The sequence below is a fragment of the Rana temporaria genome, chromosome 7 (genome assembly GCF_905171775.1).
Source record: "Rana temporaria chromosome 7, aRanTem1.1, whole genome shotgun sequence".
Lineage (NCBI taxonomy): Eukaryota > Metazoa > Chordata > Amphibia > Anura > Ranidae > Rana > Rana temporaria.
In genome coordinates this window covers 58397895-58420897 of record NC_053495.1, presented here as the reverse complement: position 1 = coordinate 58420897, position 23003 = coordinate 58397895, and the positions used below count along the sequence as shown (strand labels likewise).

General features: G+C 48.3%; 1 protein-coding gene across 1 annotated transcript; it reads right to left on the bottom strand.

Moving 5' to 3' along the window:
• Positions 1 to 12177: 12177 nt before the first annotated feature.
• Positions 12178 to 22029, bottom strand: LOC120945332 (thiosulfate sulfurtransferase-like). The gene is made up of 2 exons (XM_040359437.1): positions 21387 to 22029; positions 12178 to 12942 (listed from the first exon to the last, which is right to left on the bottom strand). The coding sequence occupies exons 1-2, from the start codon at positions 21976 to 21978 to the stop codon at positions 12647 to 12649; spliced, it is 888 nt and encodes a 295-aa protein (XP_040215371.1). The 5' UTR covers positions 21979 to 22029; the 3' UTR covers positions 12178 to 12646.
• Between the last annotated feature and the right edge of the window lie 974 nt (positions 22030 to 23003).

The window sequence follows — 23003 nt, the reverse complement described above, 5'->3', positions numbered from 1 at the left end:
CCATCTTGAAAAGTTCACGGGGGCGGTTTAGGGCATTGTTGATCGCCACAGAAAAATGTTGTTTCTTGGCTTTGAAGATTTCTTTATGATATTTTCTTGTTATTGTCTTGTAGGTGATGAGGTTTTCCTCTGAAGCGCTTCTTTTCCAGGCGGCTTCCGCCCTTCTGCGCTCTTGCCTCAGTAGTGACAGCTGGTTGTTGAACCAGCCGGACTTTTTTTTCTGGGTGCGGGCTTTGCGTTTCGGTGCTACTAAGTCGGCTGACTGTAGTAGGGCTGTATTTAAGGCATCCAGTGTATCTGAGGCTGTTTGAAGTGGATGGATTGTTTTGATTTTAATTCCCAAGGTAGATTTGAAGAGTTCCGAATGGAGCTTCTTCTGCGATCTAGTTCAGTGTGTAGTCACCGGCTTGGGTGCTTTTATCTGTGGGGGAATTTTGGGAATTATGAATTTAATTGCATGGTGGTCTGTCCATGGCAATGGTTCATTTTCCAAAATGCTTATCTTCAGATTTTGTCTGAAAATTAAGTCGAGCGTGTGTCCTGAAGCATGAGTGGGCCCACATATAAGTTGCTGTAGCCCTAACCCTTCCAGGTGGTCAATACAGGCGTCAGCAATGGGGTCTTGTGAGGAGTTGGCCCAGAGATTGAAATCTCCGAGCAGCAAGAGGCGTTTGCTGTTAAGGGTATAAGTGGAAAAAAACTCTGTTAATGAAGGCAGAAGCTGCGATTTTGGCCCGGGTGGCCTATAGCAGAGAAGAATGTGGACAGTCTCCTGGGGGTTTGTTTGAAGTTGAAGAGTAAGGGTTTCCATGAATGGAAGAGGATTTTGAAGGACTGGTTTAGTGAATGCAAGGTGTATCTTGTGGATCACCGCCAGACCTCCTCCTCTTTGCCCTATTCTGTTTTCCGTTATAATTCGATAGTTTTCAGGCACCAGTTCTCCGAGAATGGTGTTGCAGTCGTCTGAGAGCCAGCTTTCTGTAATAAAGAGGCAGTCTAGATCGTGTTGTAGTATGAAATCGTGGATTTCTGATCGGTGTTTTACTGCCGATCTTGTGTTGATCAAAGCACATGATATGTGCTTAACCTGGGGTAAATGGTTGAAATTTTTGATGATCGATCGTCGATCGATTCTTAAAAGATGCTCTATTTTTAAGGCCTTTATGGTGACGGCTGGTAATGCTGTGGCGAATCGTCTCAGACCCTGAATGGTTTCTGCAGCGTAGCGTCAATTAGGCATAGTCGCCAGTCACCGGGGGGGGCGCAGGTGTGGAGTGGTAATGGAGGGAAGATTCTGTGAATCCTCTCCCTCGGCTTGGTCCAGAGGAAGGCAAAAAAAACCTGGCCGAGCTGAGCCAATATGCTGCGGCGGGGAAAAAAATTCCTTCCTGATCCCTGAAAGGCGATCGGATAAACCCTGGATCAAGTGCTGTTGGTTTTTGAGGGGGGGGGGGGGGGGGTGAGAAGTGTCACTATTGCTGGGGTGTACCAAGATGGCCGCTGATCAGGACACAGGCCTCAAGGTAGGGGGCTAAAGCTGGCTAATTAAGTTGGATTTGTTGAATCCGGGGGAGGATGGGGTCCTCCAAGGATAGGGGGGGTGTTTCAGGGCAGTTTTGGGTGAATTTAGAGTATTCGTTGGCCTGTGTCAGGGCGTCTGCGGCGCGCCGCTAGGCCGCGGCTGAAGCCACGGTCTTTCCTAAGCACGGCAGCCGCGAATCTGTGCTAGGCTGGCGCGGATGCGAAAGAGCATCGAAAATTGCCTCGGAGGTGGCGATGGGGTGGCGGGGGGTGTCCCAATTGTTGGTGGCAGTGTGGGAGACGATGGGGGGTAAAGAAGAGAGGGGATCCGCAGTATTTAACCTGGAGAGATGGCTGTCCTTAAAAGGACGGCCATTCCGTGGTTCCAGGGAGGATAGATGGCCCTGAGAGACAGGGTCTTACCTGCGGCGGAGAGGGGTCCAAGGGGGGAGGAAGGAGCTGGTCCTGGAGCTGCAAGTTGGCTTGTGCAGCAAGGTTTGAAGGAGCCTGCCTGCCTGGCTGGTTAGCTGACTAGCTAGCTGTCTGGTCCCTGGGTGAGAGCAGACTCGATGCGGAAGGTCCAGGGCGTCCTACTCCACCACTGACTAGCACTGAGTGGTGGACAAGGGATTGTGGAGGAGGATCCGAGGATGGCTGACCGAGAAAGGTAAGTGTCTGGCGGCATTTTAAAAGCAAACTGGCGGCAATTGATAAGCACAGTGGCGACAATGACATGGCACAGTGGCTGCGTTTGGCATGGCACATGGGCACAGTGGCTGCGTTTGATGGCCGACCAGCCGCCATCATTATACTGAAGCAGGTCGGCTCGTTACCGCAAATCGCCATAGGTGTACGTCGGCACCTTTAACCTCTTCAATACCAGACACTTATTCCACTTCCTGCCCACTTTCAGCTTTCAGCACTGTCGCAGTTTAAATGACAATTGCACGGTCATGCTACACTGTACCCAAACAGAATTTTTATAATTTTGTTCCCACAAATAGAGCTTTCTTTTGGTGGTATTTGATCACCTCTGCAGTCTTTTTATTTTTTGCTAACAAATAGAAAAAAAAATTGAAAAAAAATGAAGTTTTTCTTTTGTTTCCGTTATAACATTAAGTAAATAAGTACGTTTTCTCCTTCACTGATGGGCAATGATAAGGCGGCACCGATAAGGTGGCACCAATGAGGTGGCACTGACGATAGGCACTGATGGGCACTGGTAGGCGGCACTGATGGACACTCATGGGTGCCACTGGTGGGCACTGATAGGTGACACTGATGGGCACTAAAAGGCTGCACTAATGGGTAGTTATGAGTAGCACTGATAGGCGGCACTGCTGGGCACTGATACGCGCCACTGATAGATGTCACTGATAGGCATGCCTTGTGGCACTGGCACTGGCAGGCATTGTGGTTGGGCACTGGTTAGCAGCTGCCTGGGCATTGATTGGCAGCTGCCTGGGCACAGATTTGCATTTCTGTGGTGGTCTAGGTGGCATACCTGGTGGTCCAGTGTATGTCAGACGCAAGTGAGGAAAACGGCTCTTCCTGTTTACATCATGATCAGTCGTGATTGGACACAGCTGATCACCTGGTAAGGAGCCTCCAACTGAGGCTCTTTACCAAGATCGGTGCAGTGGTGTTTCAGACTGACAAGGGGCGCATGGCATTCTGCTATAGGCATTTTTATAGCACTGATCGCTGTATAAATGTCAATGGTCCCAATAAAGTCTCAAAAGTGTCCGATCTGTTCGCCGCAATGTCGCAGTACTGTTAAAAATTTCAGATTGCCGCCATTACTAGTTAAAAAAAAAGAAATGTTATCGAGCTGGACGACATATGACGTCCTCTCAGCATAACACAACCACCGCCCGGCCGTCATTCTGCTATAGGCCGGAAAAGGGGGGGATCTGTCTATGTAAACAGACATATCCCCATTTGACGGGGGGGGGGGGGCGAGGCAGATCTGCTGTTCCTAGTGATTAGGAACAGCGATATGTCTCCTCCTCCAGTCAGTCCCATCCACCTACAGTTAGAAACACACAGGAGGGAACACATTTAACCCCTTGATCGCCCCCTAGTGTTAACCCCTTCCCTGCCAGTGATATTTACACATTAATCAGTGCATTTTATAGCACTGATTGCTGTATAAATGTCAATGGTCCATAAAAGTCTCAAAAGTGTCCGATCTGTCCGCCGCAATGTCGCAGTCCTGCTAAAAATTTCAGATCGCTGCCATTACTAGTTAAAATAAAAGAAATGCCATAAATCTATCTCCTATCCCAACTTTTGCGCAAACTAATCAATATACAGTGTGATATTGGGGGTGTTTAGCTCTCGTGGTAGATGCGTTTTCATGTAGTGAGTCAACACCAAACAGGCATATATCGTTAAGGGCCTGGTAGCCCACGTTTATTAAAGCAGGAAAAACAAAACAAAAGTCCACTCAGGAATTCCACGCAGGTGTTTAAACGATGTTCAGAAATAACAGAAAATACCAGCCCACCTGGCTACTCTTCGACAGCACTGCTACCATAGGTACTGGTCCCTTAAACCAGCAGCTCCACCCCCAGTCTTGGGTGCACACGGTTTTGAAGCCCTTCAACGCACACAGCGTCTTTCCCAACATAGCGCCTGTCCCAACACAGACACCAGCAGCCACTGCTCCAAATCCACCTTCCTCTACTCTCTGTTCTGACCAGTCCCTCATTATATGGGCTGTGTGCACCTGGGAACACAACCTGCTGTCTGTAAGATCTGGACACAGGGTTGGAGATCCCATCCCACCCAAGTCTCTGCAGGATCTCCAAACTACACAGCTCCATTCTAAACTAGCAAAACCTGGAGAAAACTGACAGAGCAGTTTTCTCCATTTAAACTCTACACTCTGTAGTTTTGCGGTCCGCAGATATGCAAACCCTGGGCCGGATTCACAAAGAGTTACGCCGGCGTATCAGTAGATACTCCGACGTAACTCGGAATCTAAGCCCGTCATAAGTTTAAGTGTATTCTCGAACTGAGATACACTTAAACCTAGCTAAGATACGACGGCCTGCGCCGTCGTATCTTGGGGTGCAATTTTTCCGCTGGCCGCTAGATGGCGCTTCCGTTGATTTACGCGAATAATATGCAAATTAGGTAGATATGCCGATTCACAAACGTACGTACGCCCGGCGCTTTTTTTTTACGTTTACGTTAGGCTTTTTCGGCGTAAGGTTGCTCCTGCTCTTATGAGGCGTACGCAATGTTAAGTATGGACGTCGTTCCCGCTTCGAATTTTGAAATTTTTACGTCGTTTGCGTAAGTCGTTCGCGAATAGGGCTGGACGTAAGTTACGTTCACGTCTAAAGCATTGACGATTTGAGGGGGAATTTCGAGCATGCGCACTGGGATTCTTTTACGAACGAAGCATGCGCCGTTCGTAAAAAACGTCAAATACGTTGGGTCACACTAAATTTAAATAAAAAACGCCCCATCATCCTCATTTGAATTAGGCGCGCTTACGCCGGCCCCATTTACGCTACGCCGCCATAAGTTAGGAGGCAAGTGCTTTGTGAATACAGCACTTGCCTCTCTAACTTACGGCGGCGTAGTGTAAATACGCTACGCCGCCGTAAAAATGCACGGATCTACTTGAATCCAGCCCCCTGTGTCCATTTTACCTCCAATTTCATAGGGACAGAGCCTCTCACTATTACAATGGTTATTGAGATTTTTTTTACCAACAATATGTAGAGGAATACATATAGGCCTAAACTGATGAAGACATTTTTTTTTTTTTTTTTTTCCGAGGGATATTTATTATAGCAAAAAGTAAAAAAATATAGGGGCAAATCCACAAAGCAGATGCGCCAACTTAACTCGAGATTTCTAATTTTACTCCGCGCGTATCTTTGCGCCCGATCCTCAAAACGAAAAATCCGGTTTTTCCGTCCTACTTAAAATAATTACTCCGGCGCATCCTCTGACGCAAATTACGCTAGTCACGCCGCTTTATTTGATAGGCAAAGATGCAAATGAGGGAGATAGGGCGATCCTCAAAATTAAGTGTGTGCGCCGTAGATTACGCCCTGTGCGCCGTAGATAACGCCCTGTACGCACCTGTTAGTTTTCTGGAGCAAAATTAGACTTTATAAAAGCAGCCCTAATTTTACACCAGCCCTGTAAAGGTCTGCTGAAGCAACACCATTTAGGAAGAGCTGCCAACACTTCTTTGCTTGACTTCATTGTGACTGCCAAAATGCCTGGGCCATCAATGATTATAACGGCACTCGCAACTTTACAGGCGCAGAGAAGGAGGAGGGCACAGAGGAGGAGGAGGAGGGCACAGGAGAGGATATACCGCCCACGCCAAGATCTCTTTGGCATGACTGCGTCTGAGGTCATTGGCAACTTCAGATTTAACCAGGAAGCCATCCTGGACTTAACCAGGATCCTGCAGGATGATCTGAACACCCCAACCCAACGATCCCATGCCCTGCCAGCTCACATTAAAGTTATGGCCACCCTGCATTTTCTGGCCACTGGGTCTTTTCAGAGAACATGTGGAGGTCTGGCTAGGATGGTACAGTCCTCGATGAGCAGGTGTGTGCACCAGGTTGTCCCTGCAATACTGAGACGCATGGGCAGTCAATTTGAAAAGCCCACCCAGGAGGACCAGCGAATGAAGAGCATGGCCGACTTCTATCAGATTGCCCGATTCCCATGGACCATCGGGGCCATTGACTGTACCCATGTGGCACTACAGCCCCCCCATGATACAGAGCACCTGTTCAGGAATCGCAAAAACTGGCATTCCATCAATGTCCAGGTAATCGTGGATGCCCATGGCCTCATCTGGCATGTCTGTGCCAAATTTCCAGGTTCGTGCCATGACAGCTACATCTTTAGGCAGACCAACATATCACGTGAATTGGAGCAGAACGTGTATGGAGACAGCTGGCTGGTTGGTGAGTGACATGTGTGTCAGGTATGACTGTCCCCCCCCATGATGCAGACATCACATGGGGCACATGCATGACTAATATCCTCCTGTCTTTTCCCTTCCAGGTGACTCTGGATATGCCCTGGGACCTCACATGATGACCCCATTCAGGAACCCCCAAACCCCAGGAGAGCAACGCTACAACGAGGCTCATATTCGCACCCGGGCAGTAGTGGAGCGCACATTTGGGCTGCTGAAGTCCCGCTTCAGATGCCTGGACAAGACAGGGGGTACACTGTTGTATTCCCCAGACTTTGTGTGCCAAATAATAGGGGCTTGTTGCATTCTTCATAACTTTGCAATGAGAAGGGGACTGGAGATTAACTTACGTGCTGACCTGACCCCCCACCCAGGCAATCCCCCCCTAGCCCACTCTACCCGGTCTACTGAGGCCACAGTAGCCAGGAGACGCCTCGCAGAAGGCATCTTTTCTCAGTAAATGGCCAGAAATCATGTCACAATGATATTATTTGTTTTCACTGCAAACGCACATGAATTATGTGACAATGATATTATTTGTTTTCACTGCAAACGCACATGAATTATGTGACAATGAGAATGTTGCTTTGCACAGTAAACGCACATGTTTAATGACACATTGAGAATGTTTTTGTCTCTGGAAACGCACATGATTTATGTCACAATGAGAATGCATAAATGCACACCACTGTGGTCCCTAGCACAAACACATCACATGCACATCGAATTGGATTAGATCCAAGTACCCCCCCCCCCTTTGGTACTTGGGAGCAGTAACGCCCCGCCACGGCTCCAATTATGTCACTGTGCATTCATACACCATTCAGGAACCTAGGATGACTTCTCCCTGGTCCTGGGGATCCCTTCTCCACCAAAACTGAGGGTGACACCCTTATTTTGTCAGGAATGCCACCCCCCCACATTCACACATCATTCACACACATAAACCAAATCATAAGTACAGTATAATAACCAAAATGTTAAAACAAAAAAAAAAAAAAAAAAAGTACCCCTGGTATTTAAGTCCGGCGGCGAGTGCTCCGTCTAGGCTGCCCACGGGCAGGGGCACGGGCACGGCCACGGGCACGGCCACCGGCACCTGGAGGATCTTCATGGGGGGGGGGGGGCAGGGGAGGGAGTATCTTCATTGGGGGGGGGAGCAGGGGAGGGAGTATCTTCATTGGGGGGGGGAGCAGGGGAGGGAGGAGCCTCCCCTGGTGTCTGACCTCCGGCTGGCCTGCCCTCCAAGGCCACTGCTATCCTGGTCAGGCAGTCAGTGATGGCAGCCGTATTGGCCTGGCCAGCCCGTGTGTTCTCCTGCACAGCCCGGGTGTTGTCCTGCACAGCCCGGGTGAGGGCAGTCACCTCCTGGCCCACGCCTGTTGTGGCGGTATGCAGGGACCACAAACAGGTGATGACACCCAATGAATTGGTGGCCACATCACTGAGTGACTCCCTCATTACATCCAGGCTGTGCTCCATCTTGGCCATAGTTTTTTTGATGTCACCCAGACTGCGGGTCTGCTTGGCATTGTCCCTCAGCAGACTGGCCGGCATATGCTCAGACCCCACCCTGGTGTCCTGGGTCGCCATCCTGCCTGCCCCTGAGGCTTGTGGCCAGGTAGGAGGGGATAGAGTGACCCTTGTGGGTTGCGGCATGTTGTGGGAGGAGTGGGAGGGGCTACCCCTGATGGTGGCCTGACTGGTGCCAGCCTCTGGGGGAGCCTCTGGGGTAGCCTCTAGGGGAGCCTCTGGGGTAGCCTCAAGGGGAGCCTCTGGGGTAGCCTCAAGGGGAGCCTCAAGGCTAGCCTCAAGGGTATCGTCAAATGTCATCAGATCTGTGGCAATAATGATTTCCCGGCCAATCTGGAGATCTTCTTCCTCCTCCCCCTCATCCTCCTCCCCCTCATCCTCCTCCCCCTCAGCCTCCTCATGAGGGGAGGTTTGGCCACTCCCCTCCCCTGGGGACTCCTCAGCAGCCTCCTGTCTTTGGGGTGGTGCAGCAGCCTGGCCTGATGGCCCAGCAATCTCCTGGTCATCTGTGGAAGACACCAAACAATCACAGGTTTGAGGATCCACACACTTGGCACATGTTCCCTTCCCCCACCCACACATGCTAATCACCAAATAAAAAAACAAAAAACCTTACCTGGCCTCACAGGAACATCAGACTGATAACCAGGCAGGCCCACCACCTGCTCTGGCTCGAAACACCGGGCCACTGCCCATTCCTCCTCAGTCAGCCGGATGGGGCATGGTCCCCCTCCTCCAGTGCCCCTCCTATGCGCAGTGAGCTTGGCCACCTTATTGCGGACCACGCTCCTCAGATCATTGATCTTTTTCTTAATGCCAGCGGGGGTCCTCGTCTCCCCTCCCCCCGCCGCATTTATGTGATCTGTTATTTTGGCATAGATCCTCTTCCTTTGGGCCGGGGAGGTGTTCCGGCTATCAGGCCCATGTAAATATCTTCCATATTGGATGATATACCTGGCAAGGATTTGCTTTTCAACATGGGAAAAATTCAGCTTCCTGCGTTTGGGAGCCATCACAGACACCACCCAGCAACAAGAAGCCAAACAGGACAAACACACAAAAATACACACACAAGCAGACAGCTACTACAAAGTCAAATACAAACACACAAAAATACACACCAAACAAATACACAAAAATACACACAGACGCAGACAGCTACTACAAAGTCAAATACAAACACACAAAAACCAAACACAAAATCCAAGCAGAAAAAAAACAAACAAAAAAATTAGCAGAAACAATCAAACAAAAATTACACTTATCACAAACAAACAACAACTACTATCTACTACTCCTCCAACACTTCTCTATCAAACACAACTTACCAACAAACACTGACAAACTAAGAGCAGAAGCAAATTGCTCATGGAAGGGAACACAGGGAAATACTTTTGCAAATGAAGTGTGTTTGACTGGAGCTAGTTAAGCACAGGGCGTTCCTCAAACTAAGTACACTTGGCCTTTTACCTATCTCACTAATTGCGCCAAGCAAAGTTCTGCACATGCGCAGTGAGCAGCAGATTCCTGCGCGCATGCGCAGTACGGCCGGACCTTCATTTGCATGGGGTCACGGCTCATTACAATGAAGCACGCCCACTTCCTTCCCACTTGCCATAACCCCGCCTTACGCCTCCGAATTTAGGTTACGGCAGGCGCAATTTTGTGCGCAAATGCGCTGTGGATACGGCAATTACGACACCAACTTAGGGCGCCGTAACTTAAATGACATAAGTTTGAAAAAACTTATTTTGCGCCGCTGGCTGTGGATTTGGCCCATATTTTTTTTCAAAATTGCCACTCTTTTTTGTTTATACCGAAAAAAAAAAAAAACGCAGAGGTTATCAAATACCACCAGAAGAAAGCTCTATTTGTGGGGGGAAAAGGACATAAATTTTGTTTGTGTACAGCATCGCACGACCACGCAATTGTCAGTTAAAGCGGTTCCTTGAAATATCATAACAAGTGTTGAGTAATAAATGAAGGTAGTTGTTCGATAATATAACCATGGCATCCTGGACTAAGCTCTGCTTTAATATCTTTATACAAAAAGAAAGGCACAAAGACGGAGACACAAAATCAAAAATGTCCAATTTATTTTCCAGTCAGAATATACACAAGCAAGCCTATAGTTTGCAAGAAAGAGTTTAAGCCCAACTGACCCTAGGTTCACACTGGTAAAGGTCTGCAGCCTGTGTTTGCACGGACACAACAGACCAATCCTTTGAATGGGCTGCTGTGACTGCGTTTTCCACAAGAAAAGGTGCTTCAATTTTTTTTTAAATGCGGCCGCAGGGAAGTCGCATGTTGCAAAAGCGGCATGCGATTACCCTGTGGTTCCCGCACTCGTAAACACAGATTAAGATGTGCGGGAATAAATGGCTGCCGCATGCTTCTCTAACAAGCATCATGTTTTGGCTGCAGGCGGTTGCGGATGCAGGAACAGCTGCGATTCCCAGTGTAAATCAAGCCTGAACCTCCATTTTAAATCCGCTAAATACATTCCAAGTGTATCAAAACAAAAGATGTGTTAAAAGTTCACACTGAATGCGACTCTGAAAATGTGCTACTTCACTTGCCAGCACGGCGGGAATTTCAAAACGGAGCATGCGCAGTAGGTCCGGCGCGGGAGCGCGCCTAATTTAAATGGCACACGCCCCTTTGAATTACGCGGGCTTACGCCGGAGGCCGCCGGCGTAAGTTTTCACGCAAGTGCTTGGTGAATCAGGCACTTGCGATGAAAACTTGCGGCGGTGTAACGTATATACGATACGTTACGCCGCCGCGATTCTACGTGAATCTGGCCCTAAGAGCTTTGCTAATAACAAAGCTATACTGTAGGTCTGGCTCAGCAGAGTGTTGGACCTCTGCAGAGAATCCACTGTCTTCACTCATGCCTCGTACACACGACCGGTTTTCCCGTCGGGAAAAACTGCCATGAGAGCTTTTGGCCGGGAAACCGACTGTGTGTATGCTCCATCTGTGTTTACCCAACAGGAAAACCGCTGTGAATCCCGGCGGGAAAAATGCTGGCATGAGACAGGCTTTTCTACTCAAGCTGTGGCTGCTTTCTAAAGAAAACAAATTGTAGGACCTTTTGATTTAATACATCTGGATACACCTATTTGGCTGATTTATGCTAAAGATTTAACTGGGATTTAAAGTATAGCTCAATCAAGTCAAAAGTTTCTAAACACCCACTCAACCTTAAATTCAAAAACTTACATTGATGCAGATATATAGAAAGTTCCTGTTCCATAGAATTACCCCCAATGGACTTCCCTGTCTAACGTGGCTCTCTCTGCATAAATATCGGTGTTTCAAACAGCCCGGCACATGCATCAAAATGAGTTCAGAAGTTAAATTATCTTCTATGGAGATTCCTTGTGTGCAGACCAAGCATGTGCAAACTTTCTTCAGAAACAGGCTACTGTTTACATTGAGTGTAAAGCCTGGTACACACGATCGGATTTCCATCGGACAAAGAGTAGGACATTTGTCTGAAGGGCATTGGCCTCGAACTTGTCTTGCATACAAACGGCAAAGAAATGTCATCCAACAAACACGAAACTACATGTTTTGTCAGCTCTTTAGCACCACCCTTTGGGCAACCTCTGCTAATGTTGTGTTATGGTGAGCATTGCTTCTGAGCATGCGTGTTTGTACTTTGGATTTTTGTCTGATGAAATTTTAAAGCATGCTATCCAACATTTGTTGGCGGAAAATCCAACAACAATTGTCCGATGGAGCGTACAAATGGTCGGATTTTCCGACAACAGCCTGCCATCGCACAATTCCCGTCGGAAAATCTGATCGTGTTTAGGTTACATTCACACCAGCTATTAAGACCCCTTTCACACTGAGGAGTTTTTCAGGCGGTATGGCGCTAAAAATAGCCCTGCTATATAGCCTGAAAAACTCCTTCACTGCCTACTCAATGTGAAAGCCCTAGGGCTTTCACACTGAGGCGATGCGCTGGCTGGAGAGAAAAAATCTCCTGCCAGCAGCATCTTTGGAGCGGTGAGAGGAGTGGTATGTATTCCGCTCCTTCAGCGCTCCTTCCCATTTAAAACAATGGGAAATTGCGGCAATACCGCCCGCAATGCGCCTCTGCAGAGGCGCATTGCGGGCGGTATTAACCCTTTATCGGCCGCTAGCGGGGGTTAATACCGCACCGCTAGCGACCGATTCCCGCTCCAATGTGAAAGGGGCCTAAGGCTCGTATAAAATGTAGCGGCAGATATCTTTTGTTTCCAGCTGTACTGACAGGTCGCTGGTGACCGCAGCTATTTGCGGCTCTCTGCGCAGCCGGAAATTCCGCCAGCAAAAGTCTGATGGAGCATACACACGGTCGGAATTTCCGATGAAAAGCTCACATCAGACTTTTGCTGGCGGAAATTCCGCTCGTGTATACAGGGCATAAGGTAACTCCTTCTGCTGAAGCCAACAGGGTTCATTTCCAAACTTTTGACTCATTGACTTTTGGTTTGGTAAAAAATTAACTAAATGGTTTAGCCTGGCATAGCGAACAGCCCAAAAACTCCACCTACAATTAAAAAGTATCACATGACACAGCTTCTAATGATCAAGACAATGCCATGTACCCACGGGCAGACAGTCTCCAAGCTATTTGTCATTTTTCCAGACAGTGATTTTTTGTTCTGGCTTGGCCCGGTGGAACCATTCATACCATGAACCATCATAGATGGCAGTATCTTCCTTGCCCAGAATGTAGGAAGCTAAGGCCAGCTGACAGGCTGTTACACCACGCCGACAAGTAATTGTCAGGGGTTTCTTCAGATCTATTCCTTTATCCTGGAAAAGGCACTGCATCTCATCAGGTGACTTCTCGAATCCTTCTTCTGTCAAAAAGCTGGTGAACGGGAGGTTTGAGGAGTCAGGGATGTGTCCAGGGAATATTTCTGTAAATTCAACAAAACAAAATTATTAGAAACATGAACAAAATGATAAAAACTATACAGTGGAACCTCGGTTTAAGAGTAACTTGGTTTGAGAGCGTTTTCATTTGCGAGCAATTTTTTTAAAAACAAATTCTGACTCGTCAGTGTTGACTCGCAAGATGAACAGAATTCAAGCTAAATAAGCTGGCAGTACCTCATTTGGCCTGAGGTACGGGGCGCAGTAGCTGAGAAAAGCCCAAACATTGACCTGCAGTAACTCATTTGGCCTGAAGTACGGGGGCGCAGGAAACGAGCCAAAGTGTCCTTGGGCCTTTTTGCCCATTTTCGGCGCTCTCTGGCGCCCCCCACCTCTGCCCGAATTTGGTATTGCATCCCATTGAAGTCAATGTGGAACAAATTATTTTCATTTCCATTGACTTCAATGGGAAAACTTGATTTGATATGCAAGTACTTTGGATTACAAACATACTCCTGGAACGGATTATGCTCGTAATCCGAGGTTCAACTGTAATCACTGGTCCCCCCCCCCCCAAGATGTAAGAGCAATATGTAACAGCAAAAATCCCCCCACAAAATAAAAGGCACTAATCTGCATCGAGCATAAATTTACCCTCCTCCAAGTACAAATTATTATTATTATAGAGGATTTATATAGCGCCAGCAGTTTGTGCAGCGCTTTACAACATGAGGGCAGACAGTACAGTTACAATACAAATCAATACAGGAGGAATTAGAGGGCCCTGCTTTTTAGGGCTTACAATCCAGAAGACAAATATGCCCCCCTGATGAAATCCCCCCCCCCCAACACAAATCTTTGCCCCCCGTCCCCAAAATTTTTCCAGCTCAAATGCCTCCCCCACAAAAAAAGAGATTCATTTATCCGTCCTAGCACAAATCCTCTACCCCTAAAATTTCCCCTCCTAGTACACATCTTCTCCCTCTCACTTCAAATCTCCCACTCCCAGCACAAATTCCCCCCAAATCCCCCCTTCCAGCAAGAATCCTCTTCCCCCATACCCACTTCCTACACAAATCCCTCTAAACCACCACTCTTAGCATCTCCCCCCCCATCGAATTTTCCCCTTATAGAGCAGGGCCGATCCTCGCTATAGGCTCACTATACAAGCCGCTTAGGGCCCTGCAAAGCTGCAAAGGGCCCCCCAAATTACTAGAGGCCTCGCCTGGTGAGAAGTCATTTTCGCCCCCTCACCCCGCTTCTAAACTCGCAGGCTGAGTCCTTTCCGACAGCAGAACACCCCCTCCCCCAGCTTCTCAACTTTCTTTAACCACTTCCCGACCTCCTCATGTACATATACGTCAGCAGAATGGCACGGACACCTGTACGTCCTCTGCTAGACGTGGGTGGGGGGTCCAATCGGAACCCCCCCCCCGGTACATGCGGAGGTCGGGTCCGCTCGGGGAGCGATCCGGGACGACGGCGCGGCTATTTGTTTTTAGCCGCTCCGTCGCGATCGCTCCCCGGAGCTGAAGAACGGGGAGAGCCGTGTGTAAACACGGCTTCCCCGTGCTTCACTGCGGCGGCGCATCGATCGGGTGATCCCCTTTATAGGGGAGATCCGATCGATGATGTCATTCCTACAGCCACACCCCCCTACACTAGTAAACACACACACAGTGATCCCTAAATGTTACAGCGCCCCCTGTGGTTAACTCCCAAACTGCAACTGTCATTTTCACAATAAAGAATGCAATTTAAATGCATGTTTTGCTGTGAAAATGGCAATGGTCCCAAAAATGTGTCAAAATTGTCCGAAGTGTCCGCCATAATGTCGCAGTCACGAAAAAAATCGCTGATCGCCGCCATTAGTAGTAAAAAAAAAATAAAAAAAAAAATGCAAAAAAACTATCCCCTATTTTGTAAACGCTATAAATTTTGCGCAAACCAACCGATAAACGATTATTGCGTTTTTTTTTACCAAAAATAGGTAGAAGAATACGTATCGGCCTAAACTGAGGAAAAAAAAATGTATATATGTTTTTGGGGGATATTTATTACAGCAAAAAGTAAAAAATATTGCATTTTTTTCTAAATTGTCGCTCTATTTTTGTTTATAGCGCAAAAAATTAAAACCGCAGAGGTGATCAAATACCACCAAAAGAAAGCTCTATTTGTGGGGAAAAAAGGACGCCAATTTTGTTTGGGAGCCACGTCGCACGACCGCGCAATTGTCTGTTAAAGCGACGCAGTCCCGAACTGTAAAAACCCCTTGGGTCTTTAGGCAGCAATATGGTCCGGGGCTTAAGTGGTTAATGTGACATGTCACTGTCGTCAGCGCCCCCCGCTTCTCATTTTTAATGTGCCATGTCATTTTGCTTAGGGCCCCAGGGAGGTCAGGATCGGCACTGGCAATGCTTACCCCATTCTATCCCCCAAATCCCCCCTTCCAACACGAATCCCCTCTCCCCTGTTCTCTTTGTGGTGCCTCACATGGTACCACAGTTCCCAGGGCAGCCGTCCTTCCTGCCTACCCCTTGTCCCAGCCCTCTAAATTTTCTGAGCAAAGAGGCACTACCAGAAGACAGGCAAAGTAGTTTCTTCATGGATGATGCAAAAGGGGCAGTGCCTCTATCTGCTCAGGTTTCTAAAATGCATTAATATCCTCAAAGGTAATCCTTAGTTTGCCCTCCATGCCAGATCGTTGTGCCTGTTGGTGACTTTATTTCTCCAGACCACCTTGCAAGTGGCTAGAGGTAGGCCCAGTGTCTTTGTCTCTAATCAACTTGAAACTCTTTGGTTTCTTTGCTGGCAGAGCTTTCTTGCCAAGTATACCGAGCGTGTGTACGAGAATTTAAGGTTTCTCGACAAAAAAACTGCCCAGAATCTAGACGAGAAAACTAAAGAACATGTTCTCAATTTTCTTGTCGTGAGATTCTTGGCAGTTTTCCTGCCGAGAGACCCGAGAGTGTGTATACTTACCTGGTCGCAAAGGAAACCCGCGCATGCTCGAAATGACTTTGACGCATGTGCGGTAGCTTCCTAGGCATAGGTAGGGTAGAAGCAAGATGGCAGCGACAACATCGAATGTGACGAGCGCATGCTCGTCTCACGCGATGACGTCACCGCGTTCTTGCCTTTCAAGAGAACCGCAGTTCTTTTGAAAGGAGAGTCTGTACACTCGGGCGGCAAGAGATTCTTGCCAAGAATCTCATCAGGAAAAACAAAGTTTTTTTCCTGACGAGATTCTGGCCCGTGTGTACGAGGCTTTACTCCAAGACAGCCAATCACAGTGGTCACATAATTAGGTAGTCCTTTCTGCCCTGTGGGTGTAAAGACCCAGTTAGGCAGGTCATACATGAAGAGAACAGACATGGTTGACAGGGGAGGACGGGAGAAGCCGTCCCCATCGGTAAAAGACAGCGGGGGTTATTTACGAAATGCAAATCCACTTTGCCCTACAAGTGCACTTGAAAGTGCAGTCGCTGTATTGACTTCAATGAGGAAACTCGCTTTGATATGCGAGTACTTTGGATTACGAGCATTCTCCTTCTCGGGCCCCTCCCTCCTGCCGAGTGCCCACACAGCAAGCAGCTTGCTATGGGGGCACCCGAGCCGAGCCACAGCTCCCTGTGTCCATTCAGACACTGAGCCACGACCCAGACCATCCTCTCTTTCCTGACTGGCTGACTGACTTTGGTATTAGGGGGTGCTGGGGAGGCTGCTACACACAGAAGGCTTTTTAGCTTAAAGCGGATGTCCGCTGAAAAAAAATATATTTAAAAGTCAGCAGCTACAAATACTGCAGCTGCTGACTTTTAATATCGGCACACTTACCTGTCCTGGAGTCCAGCGCCATCCGCAGCAGAGGACGAGCGATCGCTCGTCACTCTGCTGCCCCCCCCCCCCACCATCCTCGTGAGGGAACCAGGAAGTAAAGCGCTCCGGCTTCACTGCCCGGTTCCCTACGGCGCATGCGCAAGTCGCGCTGCGCCTGCTGACTGGCTCCCGCTGTGCTCTGGGAGCCGAGTGTTCCCAGAACACAACAGGGGGGGACGGGAGGTGACGTCTTGCCCACAGTCTGCCCGCAGACTGTGGCCGGAAGTGGGTGCAAATACCTGTCTTACAGTGGCGGTGCGTCTATAGAGGGCGCTGGAGCGCCCCCTCTGGCTCTCGCACCGCCACTGAAATAACATAGATTCATGCATTGCATAAATCTATGTTATTCTTGCCGGCCGCTGGTCTATTCAGATGGCTGGACCTTGAGAACCGGCCACCTGAATAACGGCAGCCCTCAGCCTTCCGGATGCTTATCCAGGGAACGTACGGGAGGTGCGTTCCTTGGATAAGACTGACAGGCGTCTCAGCCAATCAGGTTCACCGGTTCTGGTTATCGGTAACCTGATTGGCTGAAGCGTCATCGTGGGCGGGAGATGACATCGAGGGACGTGGAAGGACTAGGAGGATGGCTGACTTCCAGAAAGGTGAGTGCCGGGCGGGGGGGGGAGGGGCTTTTTACAGGGCACAGCGGCGACAATGGGCACAGTGGTGACAATTGATGGCACAGTGGCTGCGTTTGATGGCATGGCACAGTGGTGCGAATTGATGGCACAGTGGCTGCATTTGATGGCATGGCATAGTGACTGCATTTGATGGCATGAAACAGTGGTGACAATTGATGGCACAGTGGCTGCGTTTGATGGCATGGCACAGTGGTGCGAATTGATGGCATGGCACAGTGGTGCGAATTGATGGCACAGTGGCTGCGTTTGATGGCATGGCACAGTGACTGCATTTGATGGCATGGCACAGTGGTGACAATTGATGGCACAGTGGCTGCATTTAATGGGCACAGTGAGGCTGCAATTGTTTTTCTTTTTTTTTTTTCGTTTGCGCCCCCCCAAAAACTTTGAGCACCAGCTGCCACTGCTGTCTTTAGACAGGTATCTGCACCCCCTCCCCCCCCTGAAAGGTGTCCAATGTGACACCGGAAGGGGGAGGGTTCCGATCAGCGGGAGTTCCACTTTAGGGTAGAGCTCCGATTTAATGCATAGAATCCATTAAGATATAAAATCTTCTAACTTTACAACTCCTTTAAGTGGCTGTGCCAGCACACATTGCACAAGCATGTTCTACTGGTTTTATTATCAGGAAGTTGCTCCTGTGCAATTAAATTAGGCTCAGTTCACACTATTGCAAGTCACGTTCTGTGTGTAGGCAGCCTATTCTTTTCAAATACGGCTAAAGAAGTCCCTGGCCCTTTTTTTTTACACCTGCCGCACTGAGCTGCATAGAGCTGTGGCACCATACAGTACGAAAATGCAATGCCTTTGCTGGCAAACTAGCGCCTGCAAACTGACCTGAAACAGCCGCTGCCGTCTCTCCAGTGTGAAAGCCCTGAGGGCTTTCACACTGGAGAGGTGCGCTAGCAGGACAGTAAAAAAAGTCCTGCTAGCCGGATCTTTGGAGTGGTGTGTATACTGCTCCTCCACCGCTCCTGCCCATTGAAATCAATGGGACATCGCGGCTATACCACCGGCAAAGCGATCTGCGGTGGTTTTTAACCCTTTTCCGGCCGCTAGCGGGGGTAAAACTGCCCCGCTAGTGGCCGAATAGGGCCGTGAAATTGGCAGTAAAGCGTTGCTAAAAATAGTGGTGCTTTACCGCCGATGCCGCCCCCGCCCCAGTGTGAAAGGGCCTTAGAGCTTGTTTCAGACATCTGCACTGGATAAATGCCAGTGACCACTATGGCACAAAGAAAATAATTGTTTTCTATGTACCCTGTTCCCACTGCAGTACAGACCGGAGATGTGTTTCAGTGAGAAAATCTTCTAACACGTTATGCACTTTCTAAGCAGTATATAAAGATGAAGGCCCGGATTCACAAAGCACTTGCGCCGACGTATCTCTATATACGCCGCGTAAGTGCAAATATGCGCCATCGTATCTGTGCGCCGTGCCCACAAAAAGCCGTTCGTTATACGTATCTGTCTGGCACTCGGCCCATCATTTGCATGGGGTCACGCCTCATTTGCATGGCTCACGCCCACTTCCACCTACGCCGGTTTACGCGTAGGAAACCCAGTGCAGTTTTGGGAGGAAGTGCTTTGTGAATTCCATGATTGCCTCTCTGCGCTGCGTCGGCGTAGCGTAAAGGAGATACGCTACGGCGGCATAAATGTGTGCCAGTGTCTGTGAATCCGGGCCGAAGACAGCAGAAATACATTTAAAACTTATGTAGGGAGATTTGTTTCATCTCTGTGTATCATCTGAGGCCTCGTACACACAACCGAGGAACTCGACGGGCGAAACACATCGTTTTCCTCGTTGAGTTCATTGTTAGGCTGTCGAGGAATTCGACAAGGCAAGTTTCTCCATTCCCGTCGAGGGAAATAGAGAACTTGCTCTCTTTTTGGCTCGTCGAGTTTCTCGACAGTTTCCTCGACGAAAATGTACACACGACCGGTTTCCTCGGCAAGAAAATATCTCCCAGCAAGTTTCTTGCTGTTTTTTGCCGAGAAACTCGGTCGTGTGTACGAGGCCTGAGGCTGTGCACTTCACTGGGTAAATATAAGGGTTTACATCCACTTTAAAGTAGAACTAAAGGCAAAAAAAATTTTTTCATTTTGGATAGAGTAAGTGAAGGTTATAACTAGGGTTTTCCCAATGCCGATACCAGTATCGGGACCGATACCGAGTATTTGCGGGAGTACTTGTACTTCGCAAATGCCCCCGATGCCTGGCCGAATACTTAAGCCCCGTACACACGGTCGGACTTTTGCCCAACCAACTTCAAAATCCGGCACTTTTCGTATTTGTCCGACCGTGTGTACGTTCCATCGGACCAACTTTTTTGGCTTCAATCGGACAAAAAGTTGGGTCTGTGAACGGACCAACTTTCTGTTCCGAAAAGTCCGATTGTGCAAAGTGCGACCGTGTGTACAGCAAACCATCGGACTTTTGGACAAAGTACAAATGCGCATGCTCAGAACCAATGTCAAAATCAACCAACAATAGCAGAAGTTAACCAAAGGGTGGCGGTAAAGAGCAAGTAAAACCACGTGATGTTGGGAAAGTGTTAGAAAAGTTTGCAGAAAAGTCCGAGCGTGTGTATGCTATGGGTGTGATCGGACAAATCAATTAAGACAAAAATCCAAGGGAAATTTTGTTGGATGTCCTACCGTGTGTATGAGCCTTTAGCCACAACGCCGCCGCTTAGTTAATACGGGCGGGGAACATTACAGCTATCATTTGAATAGCTGTAGTGTTTCCCGCTGCGCCGCGTATAGACACTCCCCCTTGCTTGGGATTGGACGGGTGATCTGTCCAATCCCGAGCAAGGGGGAGTGTCTATATACGCGGCGGGAAACACTACAGCTATTCAAATGAAAGTTGTAATGATCCCCGCCCGTATTAACTAAGCGGTGGCGGCAGCGTTGCGGCGGGATGCGGCGGCAGCATCTAGGTATGGGGGACATGGCTGCATCTATGGGGGGACATGGCTGCATATATGGGGGATATGGCTGCATATATGGGGGGGACATGGCTGCATATATGGGGGATATGGGGGACATGGCTGCATATATGGGGGGGACATGGCTGCATATGTGGGGGATATGGGGGACATGGCTGCATATATGGGGGGGACATGGCTGCATATATGGGGGATATGGCTGCATATATGGGGGACATGGCTGCATATATGGGGGGACATGGCTGCATATATGGGGGACATGGCTACATTTGTGGGGGGACATGGCTGCAATATGTGGGGGACATGGCTGCAATATGTGGGGGACATGGCTGCATCTATGGGGGACATGGCTGCATCTGTGGGGGGACATGGCTGCATCTGTGGGGGGACAGAGCTGCATATGTGGGGGGACAGAGCTGCATATGTGGGGGACATGGCTGCATTTGTGGGGGGACATGGCTGCATATGTGGGGGACATGGCTGCATTTGTGGGGGGACATGGCTGCATTTGTGGGGGGATATGGCTGCATTTGGGGACACATTTAAAAAAAGTATTGGTATTCGGTATCGGCGAGAACTTGAAAAAAAGTATCGGTACTTGTACCCGGTCCTAAAAAAGCGGTATCGGGACAACCCTCGTTATAACCCCTTTTTGCCATCTGTGTCCTGTTTGGGAGGTTTTTATTCACTTCCTGTCCTATAGCCACAACAGGAAGTAAGATGAAATCCCTCCATAACGTTGTCACCAGGGTCATTAGAACTAGAGTTCTCTTTGGAAGATTTCTCCACTATTCCTGCTTTGGTGATGACCCAAAATGTGGGATTTACTTTCACTTTTAATGATAATGGTAAACAAGACAAATAGACGGTGAAGCTTCATAGTGGGGACACAGACAGCAATAAAAACCTGACAGGTGTTCTAATCCCCCTCCACTTTACCCAACACTAAAAATAAAGTTTTGCGTTTAGTTCTACTTTAATATAGACAGAATAGCATACTCCAATCCACCTTACCTCCTCCTGGTTCTGGCTCTGTCCCAGTGTACCGTCCTTCAGAACGCGAGTCCACCAGCTGGAACTGTTTGCTGTCTAGGTTCTTTTGCACGTCTTCGAATGTCTTTACCAGAGAAGAATTTCGCACAGCCTTGTAAGTCTCTGGCTGTGGTTTTATTACTTCAGATGTTACTGGATGTCCTTGCTTTTCCCAGTTCCTGAACCCTCCATTCAGAACAAACACATTCTCATGCCCAAAGGCCTTAAACATCCACCAGATCCTTGCGGCATAGTAAATGCCCACTTGATCAGCATCGTACACCACAACGTGGCTAGCATTATTGATGCCAAGATTGCCCACATATTTGGCAAAAGCAGATTCACTGGGTAGCATCATTTCATAGGGAGACGTCTGGTCCTTACATTCATCTATATCAAAGTATAATGCTCCTGGTATGTGCTTTTCTACATACTCCTCACGTCCATTCCTGATTGGTGGGTAGTAGAACGATGCATCCAGTACACGCAGAGCTGGGCCTGGTTGACCTGTTTTCAGGGCGCCAGCTAGCCAGTTTATTGACACCAGAGCCCGGGAGAGAAGTTGCTGAGACATGCTGGCAGAACTGTGTAGGCAGCAGTGTGTTTTGTGCTTTTCAAAGCATACAGATTATAGGCAAGGCTGGTCACGCCACTCCTGGATCATTTCCAGTGGGCTGAAACTCTAGTAACTCTTTTTTTAACTCCTCTAATTGCTGGAGAAAACAGCAACACAGATAACCGTTTGTCTCAACTGGTCAGAATTGAGAAATACATTTTTTTTACTTTTTTTACTGTTACATGCTGTACATAACACTGGTACACATTTAAAGGCAGGTTAAATATCACAGAAGAAAAAGTGAAACATTTGAACCTTAAAGTGGATGTAAACCCACTCTCATCCTTTCTAAACTACTGCCATAGTGCTGATCTATAAGGATATACACGCCTCCTGCATGTATCCTTACCTGTCAAATGTTTCCCCTCTGTCTGTTATATAAACCGAAAAACTGCAGATTCTGTGGGTGGGTCTGTTGTCTGGAGCTCTGTGGGTGGAGTCGTGTTGTCAGTAGACTCCCCTCCCACCTCTACACTTCCCTTGTCAACATGCATTTTCTCCTGTGTATTCCTTACACTAAATTCTGCTATGATCACTAACATCCAGTCAAAATCCAGAAAAGTAACCACATGACTTCAGAAAAGGAGTGGGGGTGGGAATTAAAAGATAATGCCTGTCTCAGGCTAGTGCATGACATATGTAAATAACCTGTCATTCACAGCAAGGGGGAAGAACGGACAAAAGTTTTCTCCTGTTTGTCTGTTTATCTCACTGAAAAAAGAAAAGAGGATTGCTCAGAGCTGGATTAACTCTTTGTGGCAAGACTGGGCACGGGTGATAGGAAATCTTATACTCTACATGGTGACAGCAAAAAAAAAATAATAATAATAATTCGGGTTTACATCCATTTTAAGGAAGACAACTAGTTATAAATAGATATATTCACACACAAACCTGGAGAAGGCCTACAGATGGATTTAGGTGAACAGTAAGCGAAGTCTGCAAAGCAAATAATATTTTGGGATTTATAAATAAAAATAGGC

Coding starts and splice junctions, on each gene's coding strand:
- LOC120945332 (XM_040359437.1), bottom strand. CDS start 21,978: ATGTCTCAGCAACTTCTCTCCCGGGCTCTGGTGTCAATAAACTGGCTA. Junction 12,943..21,386: donor AGAGCCAGAACCAGGAGGAG/GTAAGGTGGATT, acceptor TTGAATTTACAG/AAATATTCCCTGGACACATC.